At 35.7% G+C, this 15,269-nt stretch overlaps 1 protein-coding gene across 1 annotated transcript in view; it reads right to left on the bottom strand.

Moving 5' to 3' along the window:
* Positions 1 to 2,082: 2,082 nt before the first annotated feature.
* Positions 2,083 to 15,269, bottom strand: part of LOC113070797 (short transient receptor potential channel 7-like) — a 75,684-nt gene continuing 62,497 nt past the window's right edge. Inside the window, exons 8-12 of the mRNA XM_026244240.1 lie at positions 5,099 to 5,294; positions 4,462 to 4,683; positions 3,799 to 3,879; positions 3,606 to 3,681; positions 2,083 to 3,464 (exon numbers count right to left, since the gene is read on the bottom strand). Of these exons, the coding sequence (XP_026100025.1) occupies positions 3,322 to 3,464; positions 3,606 to 3,681; positions 3,799 to 3,879; positions 4,462 to 4,683; positions 5,099 to 5,294 (718 nt within the window). The 3' untranslated portion in view covers positions 2,083 to 3,321. The remainder of the gene's footprint in view (positions 3,465 to 3,605; positions 3,682 to 3,798; positions 3,880 to 4,461; positions 4,684 to 5,098; positions 5,295 to 15,269) is intronic.

Genomic DNA, 15,269 nt, shown 5'->3' with positions numbered 1-15,269 from the left:
CCTTTCCTTAACTCCACTGATAAGTTTTTATGAGTCTGGAGATTGAAGGTTTTGTACCATTGTCCACAGGGCCAAATGTCCCTCCAGGACACAATGGATGCTCCATGCCAAGACATTACAGCTGAACAATACCAGAAGTGGATAAGGCATACCAAAAGATACTTCCCAAGATGCCTTGCCAGAGAAGATATCAGGTGTAATGTGGATGAGAACATGTGGCCAAAAGCGGAAGACTGGGCAGATTAGATTACATACATACATATACACTTGGAGGTGGAAGGTGTATGATCACCGGCCATATGAGATCTCTCTATATCTCTCTTTTTTTTAAAGGTATTTCCACCCACACGTTTTCTTTGCTCAATTTTGTTGTCCATTGTGTAATGATTGATTGAAATAATACATTTTGAAATTTTTAACATTTGACCACAAGTTGTGGTGGTTGATGGAAATATTTGCTTATGTCGCATGTTTTTAATGTTGAGTGTTAGAGCATTTTGCTAACAAAATGAGTCATTTTGGCAATTGAGCTTCAGTTTTATCGTGTGTGTTAACTGTTTTAAAAATGTGATGTCAGAGTGGGCAAATGTGTTTAAGCAATGGAGGAAAAAACGTAATTGTTATGCATATTTTGTATTTTCACATAATGACATATTATACAGTAAATAATTGACAGATATATTGCATTTTTTTTCTTTCCTTTTGTAATGTCGTTGCAAATTCTGCAGCAATTCTGATTCTTTTCCCCCACATAAACTGTTGATTCTATAAAGCTACTCTGAGATGGGTCATTCAATTTTTGCACTGAATTTCTGCAGCAAAATAAACAAAATACATGCATTACCTAAACCCAAAAAGAAAAACTAAACCGTAGTGTAAAACAATCTATGATAAAGCAATATACCATCTAATGTTTAAGCTCAGAACTGACCTTAAATAATGCAATTTCTGTAATTACATTTGATGTTAGTGTTTTTATGATATTGTGCTATGACTGACTAAATGTTTGTGATGGAAGAGAACATGTTAGTGTTTTGAAATAATTTTATTTTGAGACATGTTTGCAATGTGGGGTAGATGTAGTGTATTGTGTTAGTGTACTATTGTGATTTGAAAATCAGTGTTGGTGTTTAGTTTGCAATGTGTGATTTTAAGCATGAAATAAACTGTTTTGTCAATTGTGTGTTGTAGGTTTGTTGGTGCGTTAAGAGTTTAGGAAAATAGAAGTATTGAAAAAAAAAATGTCATAGCAATCGTAAAAAAAACTGTAATGCAACAATCTTTTAAATTCCCTGTACTTGTATGAAAAATGTCAGACACAAAATGTGAAAAAATATACACAGTGAAACTAATAACATTTAAAACTTTTAATTTATAAATAGTACAATTATGTTGCTCAGTTGTGTTTCTCCTTATACAAGTGAAAAATACACATCCTAAATATTGGAGTATTGAATTAATTTACCATTACTGAAACAAAAATACATTCAGATCTAAAATCTTACTGTAAAACTATTAAAAGTGTACATGCCATGTTAACACTCTCTTGCCTCTCACATTCAGTTTCTATGAAAAAAAAGATTTTAGTCTGTTTGAGCAAGTGATTTATACAGGCAAAGTCTTCAATAAAAGACCACAGATACTGCAACGTGTGAGTGTGTGTGCATGTGTGTGTGTCACAAAACCTGAAAATAACATGTCTGGGTTTTTACCATGTATTTGCCATTAACATTTTTTTTAAAAAAAAATGTGCATTAAAATCTAAAACATATTAAATTAAATATATTAAGATTAAAAAAGCTTTAACTCAAAATGTCCAGATACCATAAACCAAAAACAAAAGGAAATACATTAAATCCTATTTTGCATATTAAAATGTAAACTATATTAAATTAAAACACTAAAATAATCCAAAACAAGATATATTAAAATGTTCCAGGTGCATTAAAGTAATGAGAATTTAAATGGTAATATGCTTAAAATTCCTTGAAAATAATGCAACACAGTTTTTAAAAATAAGCTCATTATTTGGTGCAAAAACAAACAAACAAAAACAATATATACTTTATCTCTCTCTCTCTCTCTCTTTTGATGTTTGGGAAATGTGTGTGTGTGTGTGTGTCTTTGTGTTCTTGTGTTAATTAGACAGCCTGTTCGGTGTGAAGAAGAGAAAATCTTTATGCACCTTCTCACTGTTACTGCGCATCTGACTCATGTTCAAATGTTTTAACCATTCATATATTAAGTTATTCCATAACTTTTAGCATCACAGTGTTTTTATCTGTCCTTCTCCTTTTCTCTGTATGTTTCTCTCCTGTGAGATATGATCTCAGTACAGGCAATGACTCTTAAGGGAGGCGATGTCCCAGAGTGCACTGCATACCTGCTGTCAGCCTTTTACCCTCGTTTAGTCTCCGTTCGTCTCTCCTTTCAGTTTTTCTCATCTCTCACTCTGTCTCCTGAAAAATGTTCAGTATCTGAGTGAATTCACATCAGTTCATCATTCATGGATCACAGTCCCATTCACTCATTTCCTCCAGAAAAGAGTTGAATCAAACCAAACAGCTCTGAGATAAAAAAATCATTTTGACTGGACTGATGATGTAATCGAATCAGTCTGGGGAACTAAAGCCGTTTTATTATCAGAAAACAACACTACTCCTTTTTTTTATTTTTACACCCTATATTAACAATCATTACAAATGTCTGGATGTGATTCATTAGATCATATGTGTCTGGATCAGTACATATAGGCTGTTTTCTTTTCACTAATTAATTTGCTTTATTCTCAGCTGGTGTTTTGTTGATGTTTAGTGGATGTATGAAGTCAGTTCTATGGAAGCTAGAGAGAATAACATTAAGTATATAAATAAAAAAGGTAACTCTAACTTTTTATCTCATAATTATGATGTTTTCTCACAGTTCTAGGAAAAAAAAAAATCGGAATTGTGAGATATAATCTAAGCTCGTTTCCAGTATAGAATAATACAATAAAGTAATTGCGACTTTATGTGTCATAATTCACATTTTTTGTTTTCAAAATATCCCATAGCAGAATTCACACAGATTTAAGATAATCTCATTAACTAGCACCGTCATCCACTAACCACAAACAAACACCATCTGTTTTCATTTTTAACACTAGATCTACTGTTTTATCATCTCAAACCACACACCTGTCTGTCAGCTGTTTGGCTTGTTAAGTGTACATGTGCATCTTGTGTATGCATTTTGTATCTAATGAATGAAATTCAGTCATTTTTAAGTCTCCAGATACTGCTCCTAAACTATCTCTCCTCTCTCTCCGTCTTTCTGTCTGTCTCAAGGTTGTTTCTTGGCGTTCCTGCCGAACTTGTCACTGAGTTGTTGAATGAGGTCAGCCAGTTCTCCAGTGGCCTGAGATTTCTCTTCCAGAAGTTCGTAGCGCAGACTGGAGATGTCCTGTTTTATTTCCTTCAGTTCACCTGGAACACACAGAGTTTGTGTTACTCGTACTGTAGATACGCAGATTTTTTACTTTTTGAGCGATCAACAGGACACATGATTTGAGCTGACCGTCTGGGGTGAAATAAAAGAGACTACAGGAAATTTACTGGCTTTTTTACCTTCATTGACTTCATCGTTCTCTCGGTCAACCTGAGCCTTCAAAACATAGCGCTTAATCAAGCGCTTCATTATCTTCTGTTAGAAAGAAAGACAGACAGAAATGAGGGAGAAAGAGCTTGTCCATTCAAACTGACTGCATACAGAGATCATAATGAATCTCTTCAGTTACATATGGTTTGTTGAGTCTCTCACCTGATATCTCGTGGGGTTTTTGATGGGTTTCTTGATGGTGTTCTCCTCTCGGCTCCTGAGATTTGCTCGGTGATGATCAGTCTGAAAAAATGAATGCAATATACTCTAATTCAACTGACATTCCAACAGAATCTAATCAAAATTACAATGCATTACTGCTTTGAGTCTTTGTAATGTGAAACCGATTGTGTGGTGATCATTCATTAGTTGTGAATCAGCTGATTTATAGGTTTTATGCCCATTATATTCCAAATAAAAGGAGAAAACGATCAAAAGAGATGAAGTACATTTCATTTGTAAGGTATTAATTAAAGGGATAAAAATAGGCATTACTACCTAGTTATGTTATATGCATATAAACCGGCAAATCTGGTAGGCACAAATCACGGAGGGAAGGCTGTAATCTGTTTTTTGCAGTGTTTTGCCTCTGTGAGCTTCTGAACGATCATTTACATTTAAAAGATCTTATTCAAAGTCTTTCTGTCCGTCTGCAGCTGCAAATCATGTTTTGGAGACACAAAACTGCAGACAAGAGAGAACTAAGACATCAAGAAATCAGACGGGACGTTCAGATCTTCGCAAATTTAAAGAAAAATTACATCTAGAGTGCATGAAGGACTTAAATGATGTTCAAATAATATTAGTGTGCAGGACGTGTTTTACCTTCGGCCGTGAATTGAGCATTCCCATCTCCAACTCGCTGTCATGCCGATGACCTCTGCCCTTACACAGTCGTATAAGGCAGGACTTGACCCGGATGATCAGGTAGTAGAAGGATTTTGGAGTGGGCACCAGGTTAAACGGGGCAGGCAGTGTCCTTCCCTCATCGAAATATGACAACCAGAGTTTAGCACGAGCAAACTTCCACTCCACATCGGAGTCTTCCTGCACAGATTGAGAGATTCACAAATCTGGATTTAAAGTAATGTGTAGTGCAGGTTAGAGTACATCTGAGATTTAAAAGTTAAAATGTAATTACATTTGCATGTGCACAGTTCTCTGATGTTATGCAGGTAGACAAATAATGAACACATATTTTATATAAAATACCAATATATATTGGTATATATCAATAGCAGCCAGATTATATTAACTAAAATGTGTACTCTAATAGATTAAGTTACTAACTACAATTTCTGTCATGTAATCTTCAGTAATGGATAAATGGACGGAATGTAATGGATGAAAGTTTTAAGTATAATATACCCATCACTGCTTGTCAGGTACATTTATTTTGCTTTTGTGAAACCAAGACTTCAGAAAGATTCAGAATCATTATGTTTTAGCAATAAGTTCATACCTCAATTTCCTGGTAGGAGTTGTTGATCATTGCAATCAGCATATTGAGAAGAACCACCACCATGGTGACGTTATAAACCCCGTATAAAACGTAACCGATGTTCTCGATGAACTTGTGATCATACTTCAGAACCACAGAAATCACCTCCGACAGACCGAATATAGACCAGAACAGAGTCTTAAAGCTCTCCTCAACCCTGTCAACAAACACAGAACAGAGGAACATGGTTAAAGTACTTTTTTGTTTAAAACAATAAAAAATATCTGTCAGTTGGGTCGCAAAAATAAATTAATTCAAAGGGAAAAAAAAATATTTTCTTTCTTTTCTTTTTTCCTCTGACAGATATTCTTTTGTTTGTTTGTTTGTTTAAGCAAAGTCACTTAATTTTCATGTTTTTTTTTTTTTTTAAATAAAGCTTAAAGGTGCAGTGTGTAAATTCTAGCAGTGAATTGCAACCAATGGCTGAGTCCCCTGCTCACCCCTCCCTTTAGAAAAGCTAGGGTGGCCGTCATCGGTGAAGACAGCAGAGAGCAATGACATTTCTTTACAAAGGAAAATTAAGGAATTATATTTACTTATTTATTCAATAAATCAATGTTATTGCAAATGTTAATATACTTGTTATTCATTGTGTCCATGTTTTATTCGTAAGAACAACAAAGTGACGAAACGCGCTCTGTAGAGCAGTTTGTCCGTTCAGGGCTACTGTAGAAACAGAGTGGTGACTTCCATGTAAGGGGACCCGACGGTGTATGTTGATAAAAACATAACGGTTCATTAAGGTCTTTATACACCTCTGAACGCATGGTTATGTATATTACATTGCATTTCTGTAAATAGATAGTTGTATATATTACACATTGCACCTTTAATATCTTGTCATTTTGATTCTCAAATAAATGTGTATTGATAAAATATTAGATATTTTAATAGAAAACAAGACAAAATACAAAGAAAACATTTTTTGCGATCAAAAAGCTCAATTTGTTACAATATGAAAGTATTTTTGCTTTCGATAAAAGACTTTGGTGTCAGTTTTTTTTTTTTTTTGTTATAAAGACAACTTTGAAAGACCTTAAGGTTCATTGTGATTTTTAATGTGGTTTCTTTCTTTTAAATCATGAATTATATTTTCTGTTGTTTAGTTTTAGAAAATTTGTTTTTTATTCCATTTTTAAAACATTTAAACCATGATTTTTGATTTGATTATTATAAAAAAAAAATCCACTTTAAATAAATAACACTTTTTTCAGTGCAGAAACAACTGTGAATGATTGTGACATGGATGGATGCACAGACAGAGATTTTTGTTTGCAAACATTTGTATTTTAGTAATTTTGAGCCATTTATGACCTGCTGTGATTTCTTCTAGAGCAGAAACAGTAGATTACTGGGGTCTTTTTCTCACGAGCAACAACAGAACTTCAGCACTTCTGTGATTGTCCTTTCTTGTGCACAACATATTTTTATTCCCTCTGCACCTGTTTTTAAATGAGAGCTGCATTCATGAGCTGAAGATGATGAATCACTCAGTGAATCAGATGGAGTGACTCCGGAGAACAGAGGCTCTGTTAAATAATGGATTTGTTTTGTGATGTTGCTGAAATATCTGTGTTTTAGTGCTGATCTCATCGAGTGGACTTCGAGTGGACAGAGTCAAGGTCTCACTCCTTCCGTGTCACTCTGAATATTTAAACGGGTTGTGTCTGTGCCAATGCTGGAATATAAATCACCAACAAAAGTATTAAAGTTTGCATTATGATTGTTTTTAAGCACATTTTCAGTCCAAATTCTCACTGTTATGCATTTGGATACTTTACTTTTTAGTTGATTTGTAATTTTTTTTATAGATTCTCAGTGCTCTATTGTATTTGAAAATTATATTTTATTCAAACAATAAATAAAAAAAAAACAATGTCTACTATGATGTATAAATATTTCACATATATGATAAATTATTATGCTTTTCACATTACAATACAGTACATCTGGGGTAAAATGCAGTAAAGTATTTTGAATATATATATATTTTTATGATTTTAGGTTGTAATTATGAGCAGATTTTGTAAGATTCAAGCACATACTGTTTCACATTTATATTATAAATAAATACATACACACAGGTCCTAAAAATAGGTTTCATTTTCTTCACGTAAAATATAAATATTTATTTTTTTATTATGATTTTGGCGTGAAAGATAAGCAGATTTTCATTCATACAGATACTCTTGCGTATTATTTACACTTAAATCTAATGAATTATATATTAACATATTAAATATATTTGAATTCACTTTCGTACCATTTTTCATTCTCTGTAACATTTTCCTTTTTTAATTTAAGTCTCTCTATTTCACACTTGATATTTTCTCAGTCCCTCATTCATTATTAATACATCTAGATGTGGTTTGGCGTTTCTGTATATCTCCAGTAATTTATTTGATTATTTCAGACAGTAGGTATATTATAGCCATGAGCAACTGGTTTTATTACCATGTAAATCTTATTAGAAAGAGAGTATTCAAAAGATTATCCACCTAAGAAGTTCTTCTATCGTATCTGTTATGATCTCCTTCTCTCTCTCTCTTTCTATTTGCCCTCATAAATGACATCTCCTTCTCTTTATTGTTCTTAATGACACTTCTTTCCACTCATCTTTCCTGTTTTCCATTCATTAGTCTCTCAGAAGAAAGACTGGCCCGCTCACCACCCAAACAGACCGGATCAGCCGAATAAATATTAGCAGGAGATTAGACGCCATCACTTCACAAATCAAAATGATGAAACGAGCTCATCTGTTTAATATGAAAAATATTCTTTTGTGTGATGAGAGATAAAAACTTCAGTTCCTCTGTCAATAATCGGAGTCACAGATCGGCCAGGCTCAGCCACCTCCCAATTACAGCGAACACCATCACCTGAGATTCTGAGTCACTGATCAGCAATCACCCTCAGCTCCAGTTCAGAAGCACGTACCTCACATCACTCCAGTGTCCAATCTTGTTCAGACGAAGAAGACTCTCTCTATCTCTGATAGCCGTGAGATTCATTGAAAGACTTACCTTCCTGCTGAACTTACCTCCTGTGTTTCCTCCAGTGTGTTTTCCTGTCTCCTGTCTGTCCTAGTCTTCAGTTCTGTGGATTCCCAGTTTGTTTTTCATCTTAGGTGTGTGCAGTCCTGTCTCCCTTCCACAGTCTCCTGTGAATACCCATTATGGTTTTACAGTCCATCTTCCCTAAAGACTGATATATTGACTTTAATAATCACCTGGCAGTACCATCTGCCTCACTTGATGTGAGTAAACCACACTTGTGTTTTTCTAACCCTCTGTGAGAGTCTCCTTCCGTAACAGAAGATTGGACCACAAATGCTCCTGAAGAGGTCAGTGAGGAACCAGGAACCATAATCCCCAAAGGGACTCATCGTCAGCCCCATCCAATGGAACAATAACCAGGATACCTCCACTAGTGCAACCACATCAACTCCGCCGGGCTGGCCACCAGGAGTGCAATATGTCACCAGAGCACAACACACCAACGAACCTTCTGCCATGGCCACCAGAACTCTTGGAACCAGTTCCTAGGCTGGGCCGAGTACGCACAAAATTCACTTCGTCAGCCATCCACTGGACTCACTCCCTTCCAATGCATACTCTGGTACCAGCCTCTCTTGTTCCCCTGGTCTGGGAAACCATCAGGTTGTCCCCTCGGTCGATTACTGGTTCCAAAAGAGCAAGAGGGTCTGGGAGGCAACTCACCATCAGCTTCAGTGGGCAGTGCACATGACCAAGATGACAGCAGACCTTAGAAGGGATGAGACCCCATTATACCAACATGGACAGAAGGTATCGCTGTCTAAATGGGACAACAGGATGCAAGAAGCTCAGTCCCAGATATGTTGACACATTCACCATCCTCAAACAGATCAACCCAGTCACTTACCAACTCCAGCTTCCACCACAATATAAAATTCCTTCTTCCTTCCATGTGTCACTTCTGAAACCTCACCATCCCCCTCTTCCGTTAATCCAGGAGGAGGGTGCCATCTACAAGGTCGATGAGATCTTGTACCCCTTGTTCCGTGGTGGAATATCTTGTGGACTGGGAAGGCTATGGGCCAGAGGAATGGTCATGGGTTCCCAGAGCTGATATCCTCAATCCCACGCTGCTGGAAGCCTTTCACTCCCTCATCCAGATTGCCCTGGGCCCTGGGGAAGAGGTAGGCCACCATGACGATGGGGTTTTCGGCTCTCAGGAGTGGGCCGTGGAGGAGGGGGTACTGTCACGGCCAGGCTCAGCCACCTCCCAATCACAGTGAACACCATCACCTGGGTTCTTATCATGCACATGCACCCTCCTGTGTTTCCTCCAGTGTGTTCTTCTAAGTCGGTCCTAGTCTTCAGCTCCATGGATTCCCATTTTGTTCTTTGTCTGAGGTGTGTGCAGTCCTTTGTCTCCCTTCCACAATCTCCTATTAATACACATTATGGTGTTACTCTCCTCATCTTCCTTAAAGACTGATATATTGACTTATACATTGACTTATATATATATATACTCACCTGCCAGCATTATCTGCCTCACTTGCTGTGGATAAACTACACTTGTGTCTTTTTAACCCTCTGTGTGAGTCTCCTTCCATAAAAAGTGATGTCCAGCAACATTCTGTAAAGAAAAACGAGTCAGCTCTACTCAGAGAATTGAGTTAATGGAATAACTCACCAAATTTCGCCACCTTGGAATTTTAAGGTCCTATATGACATTTTTTTTAAATCAAAATTAAGTTATTCACATATTCTTATTCTCTGACAATTTACTTACTTTGTTTTTTTTTTAAATTGTGCAATTTTTTTTACTTTTTACTTAGAAAACAAAAAGGTTCTTTCTACAAAGTCAAACTCTTACTTGGTTCTATCTGTGAGCCAATCAGCACTTTGCAAGCACACAAGAGGACCAATCAAGATCAACTTTCTTTTTAGGGCTGCACAATAAATTTATGTGATTGTCATGCGCTTGTCATGTACTTGATGACATTTTTATTGATATTCAATATTACGTGATTACATTTTTATTAATATATTTTTTTTTAACTCTGCATCATCAAATTAGTTAATATTAGACCTGAATGTTTTTTATTAGCAGTATTTGATTCACTACTGAAAATAATCTATAAAAATTGTGAGTTACACTATTTGTGTAACACGTCAAATGCATCATTTATGAGGCTCCATTTCAGTCAAGACGTCACCTTTCAAAGACAGCTGACTATGTAGGTGACAGAAAGCAAAGCAAAGCTAATTCACAGAAGTCTCAACCAGTCTTCTCAACCACGTTTGTATCAGACATGGGTCTGTACGTGTGTTAGTAATTGGTTAGTTGCACGTAGATGTCCTAAAACTGCACAAACACACCCAGAAGCATGTATTTTCTTAGCGTCTTTCTCTGTTTGTGTTTCACAGAATTACTTCACAGTGAACGTGGTTAAAGATGTAGCCAGAGAGAAAGAGACGCTTTCTGACTCATGTTTAGGTCAACTACAGTACGTACCTTTCTTGAATACACACACATTCACTCAGTCACACGTGCGTGTGCACAAACACACACACAAACACACAAACACTCACAGCAGGTTCTAGTTTTGTGATGGTTTCTCTTCTGTTGCTTTGCGCCCACAGACTGGGCAAGAAAACCACCTCCTCTCCTTCTCCTCTATTTCTCTCTTTCTTAAAATATCATTCGTATTTTATCCAGCCGTAGTCTGACTTTCATTCTGTCTTTCATTCCCCTTTCATGTTTACAGGAATAGCTCTCACATATCGCTCACACATATCACACACACAATTCTAAAAGTGAAACTTGTATATTATGTAATGAGACTGATATATTTCAAATGTTTATTTCTTTTAATTTTGATGATTATAACTGACAACTAAGGAAAATCCCAAATTCAGTATCTCAGAAAATTAGAATATTACAGAAGACCAAAAAAAATAAAGGATTTTTAGAAGTCTTGGCCTACTGAAAACAATGAACATGAAAAGTATGAGCATGTACAGCACTAAATACTAGTTGGGGCTTAGTTGGGGATTGTGTTTCTCTCTTCCTCTCCACAAAGGAAATGCAAAATGTACTTTCATTGGAAAACATAACTTTGGACCACTTAGCAGCAGCAGCAGTCAGCAGCAGTCCAATCCTTTTTGTCTTTAGATGTGTCTGACGCTGTCTGTTGTTCAAGAGTGGCTTGACACAAGGAATGCGACAGCTAAAACCCATGTCTTGCATACATCTGTGTGTAGTGGTTCTTGAAGCACTGACTCCAGCTGCAGTCCACTCTTTGTGAATCTCCCCCACATTTTTGAATGGGTTTTGTTTCACAATCCTCTCCAGGGTGCGCTTTTCCCTATTGCTTGTACACCTTTTTTCTACCACATCTTTTCCTTCCCTTCGCCTCTCTATTAATGTGCTTGGACACAGAGCTCTGTGAGCAGCCAGCCTCCTTTGCAATGACATCTTGTGTCTTGCCCTTCTTGTGCAAGGTGTCAATGGTCGTCTTTTGGACAACTAACAAGTCAGCAGTCTTTCCCATGATTGTGTAGCCTACAGAACTAGACTGAGAGACAATTTCAGCCTTTTCAGGTGTTTTGAGTTAATTAGCTGATTAGAGTGTGGCGCCAGGTGTCTTCAATATTGAACCTTTTCACAATATTCTAATTTTCTGAGATATTGAATTTGGGATTTTCCTTAGTTGTCAGTTATCATCATCGAAATTAAAATAAATGAACATTTATATAATATAATAGTATAATATAAATATATTATACAAGTTTCACTTTTTGAATGGAATTAGTGAAATAAATCAACTTATTGATGATATTATATGACCAGCACCTGTTTATATATATACATACATATATAAATAAGCTTACATAGGCTTGTAGGATCAAAAATGATCAAAGACGTCTGTTTTCCTGTCTCAAACATATCTTGAGTCACAAAAGGGCAATATGGCATTCCTGAAGGCACAGAAGTGCTGATATCGATCAAGGCCTGTAGGCCAACATGTATACACTGGGGGGTTTCTAACTGTCACACCTTTTGAACAGTGTGTGAATCTGTGATCTGCTGATTGGTCAGTTTGAATGTCTCACATTTGATTTTTAGTCACATGGTCAAGCAAGGGATAAAAGAAGACTGTTGCTCTGGCTTTTTTCTTTGCTGACTCTTTTTATATGCTCTTTCCTTTGCTGGAGCTCTCTTCTCTGGGCTCTGAACCCCTGTAGGTGGAGAACAAACAAACATAGAAATACACATTCCAGCACACATTCTTACTCTTCATCCTTACGTCTTCTCATAAGTTTTTCTGATCCAACTACTCTCCCAGGCATTCTTTTTGTTTTCTCCCTGATTTTGTGTGTTTTTCTGCATCCAAAAAACTAATCAAAAGATGTCTTTTTTACTCTATGTTGATATAATAGAAAGAACATCAACACTGTGACTATTCCTCCAACTGAGAATGGAATCAAATATTTCTAAATATTTCACTGGTCTGCTACTTAAAAATGCTTATCAGTTGTAATAATATTTTATATAATAGATTTTCCCAATACTTTTGAGCTGCTGTTGTTGCAGAAGAAGAGGCTTTATACTATATTTAAAGTGAACATTAGGTCTTCATTTCTGACATGCTGTGTTTTAGCATTTGTAAATAAGACTAAAAAGATCAATGATTTTGGGTAAGCTTGAATGATAAGAAGATTTAAGCATTTTAGAAACGTTAATTGACTGCATATTGTGAAAACAACATAAATTGTGTTAATGGTATGGTAAGAAAAGACGGATGTTGTGCTAATTGCGTACAAAGTTTTTAAAAAGTGAAAATTAAATGTTAGCAATTAAAAAAAATTTCCTAATAACGAGTTTTTGAGGCTTTATGCTTTTATTCATTTTCAAATAGTTCAGCAAAATCCTTGAGTGACAGCAAGCCCCAGTAGGTGACATTTTTCAAGATTTTCTGAAACGTTTTTATATGGTCCCCGGTGAGAAAACACACACACACACACACACACACACATACACACACACACACACACACACACACACACACACACACACACACACACACACACACACACACACACACACACACACAGCTTTAAAAGCTTTAAAAGACTCTATGAGAGGAATCCTGTGCTCAAATCAAGCTCCTCACACACGGTGAGAGTATTTTCTGATCGATGTGCTTCAGCTTCTGCCTGTGGGAGAGTTTTGCCTTTTCTCTCCTGGTCCGAGGACATTTTCACTCATTCTGTCCGTTCCTGTCTTCCTGTTTCCTCTGGTTCTTTTTCTCTGGACTGCAAAAGTGCAAAGCCTGCAGTGGCGCTTCACAGAGACACTCCAACATCACCTCTCTCTCTCTCTATCTCTCTCTCTCTCTCTCTCCTGGCTGAAATCAATGAACACTGAGGCTACTTGCCTGTTTGAGTATTCAGATTGTCATTCCCATTCTTTTTAGCACAAACCTGCTTTATGTGTAAATGAGCCTCAGTATTGATTGTGCACAACCTAACACTCAGAAACGACCTGCATCATGAGGATGGTGGCGTGCAATTACTTGCAACACATTTTGTGGCACATTTGCATTAACTGACTTGTATAACAAACGTGAAACAGGCACTAAACAACATAGATGCAATTCATTCTTAGTCTGTCCTCTTTCATATTTTTATAATTAGCTAAAACTCTATATTAAAACTCTCTCTCTCTCTATATATATATATATATATATAATTAACAAACTAAAACTAAAAAAAAAAAAAAAATATATATATATATATATATATATATATATATATATATATATATATATATATATATATATATATATATATATATATATATATATATATATATATACACAGATTGTTAATTGAAACAGTTTTTGTAAAGCCATCAAGTATTTTGGCAGTCACTGTGCTATGACTGATTATATTTCCCTGTTGGATTTGGGTCGGGTTTGCTGTGTTTCGACAGAGTTTATGTGTAGAAAAAATTATTCAGCATTTTGAAATGTAGAGTTTGTATTTATGTACTACAGCAGTACTAGATTTTAAACTAAGTGACTAAGTTTTTCAAGAAAGTTTAGCTATTTTATGTTTTAAAAGTCAGCGAAATTATTAAAAGTATGAAATATTCAGTGTTAAATCTGCGATTTTGCGGCACAAGCACATGGTAAACATCAAATATTCACCATATAATTTTGAGAAAAAAAAAATCAGAATTGAAAAGGTTTTTTTTTTTCAGAGGGTTATTTCTGTGAAAACACTGGGACACTTTTTGGACTTCATAGAAAGAGAAAAACTAATAATAATTTTGTTAAATTCATCAATAATAGCTTGTCTGTATAACATGTTTATGTCATTTCACAGTTCATTAACTAATGTTAAATGCTTTAGTAAATGCCTATATTAACATTAATAAACGCTGTAGAAATTAGTTCATGTTAACTAATGCAGTTAACACATGTTTACAAATTAAACCAAATAAAGACAGCTAATCTAATTTCCTCTTGAACAACATACACTGATGAATCATTCATAATAAAACCAGAAATCATTAAACTAAACAAGACCAACTATTATTTTAGTCATAGTGGTTAATGAATTTCATGTTGTATTTAAACACTTATTAAAGTCTGTCCTTCTGCTAACAAAATATATGAAAATGCAACTGATTAAATGTATGGTCTTAATGCGCTGAGAGTCACTTTGGATAAAAGCACCTGCCGAATGCATAAATCTAAATGTAAATGAAATATCTAATGAACAGTCTGACTTTAGCAAATACAATCTGCGGTCGTGCATTTGGCAGATGCTTTTATCCGAAGTGACATGTTGCATTTAAAGTCTGCATTTGATCAGTTCATGCATTCTTTGAGAATCGAACCCATGACCTTTGCGCTGCTTTAGTGTTTCAGCTGCTGTGATTTTTTTTTTTTTACATGTTCTGAAGCTATATTTAATTTGCTCTATTTACAGAAACTCGTACCTTCCCATTAAGCATCCATCTTTCACATCTGAGGTTAGTCATGTTTGCAGGAGGTGCAGAAGTGTTTGACGGTCTCATTACCAATGAGTTCCACATTCTCCGTGTGAACTTTAGAAAGGCATGCTAG

This window comes from Carassius auratus, unplaced genomic scaffold (assembly GCF_003368295.1).
Source record: "Carassius auratus strain Wakin unplaced genomic scaffold, ASM336829v1 scaf_tig00005249, whole genome shotgun sequence".
NCBI lineage: Eukaryota > Metazoa > Chordata > Actinopteri > Cypriniformes > Cyprinidae > Carassius > Carassius auratus.
This window is presented reverse-complemented; position numbering and strand designations above follow the sequence as displayed.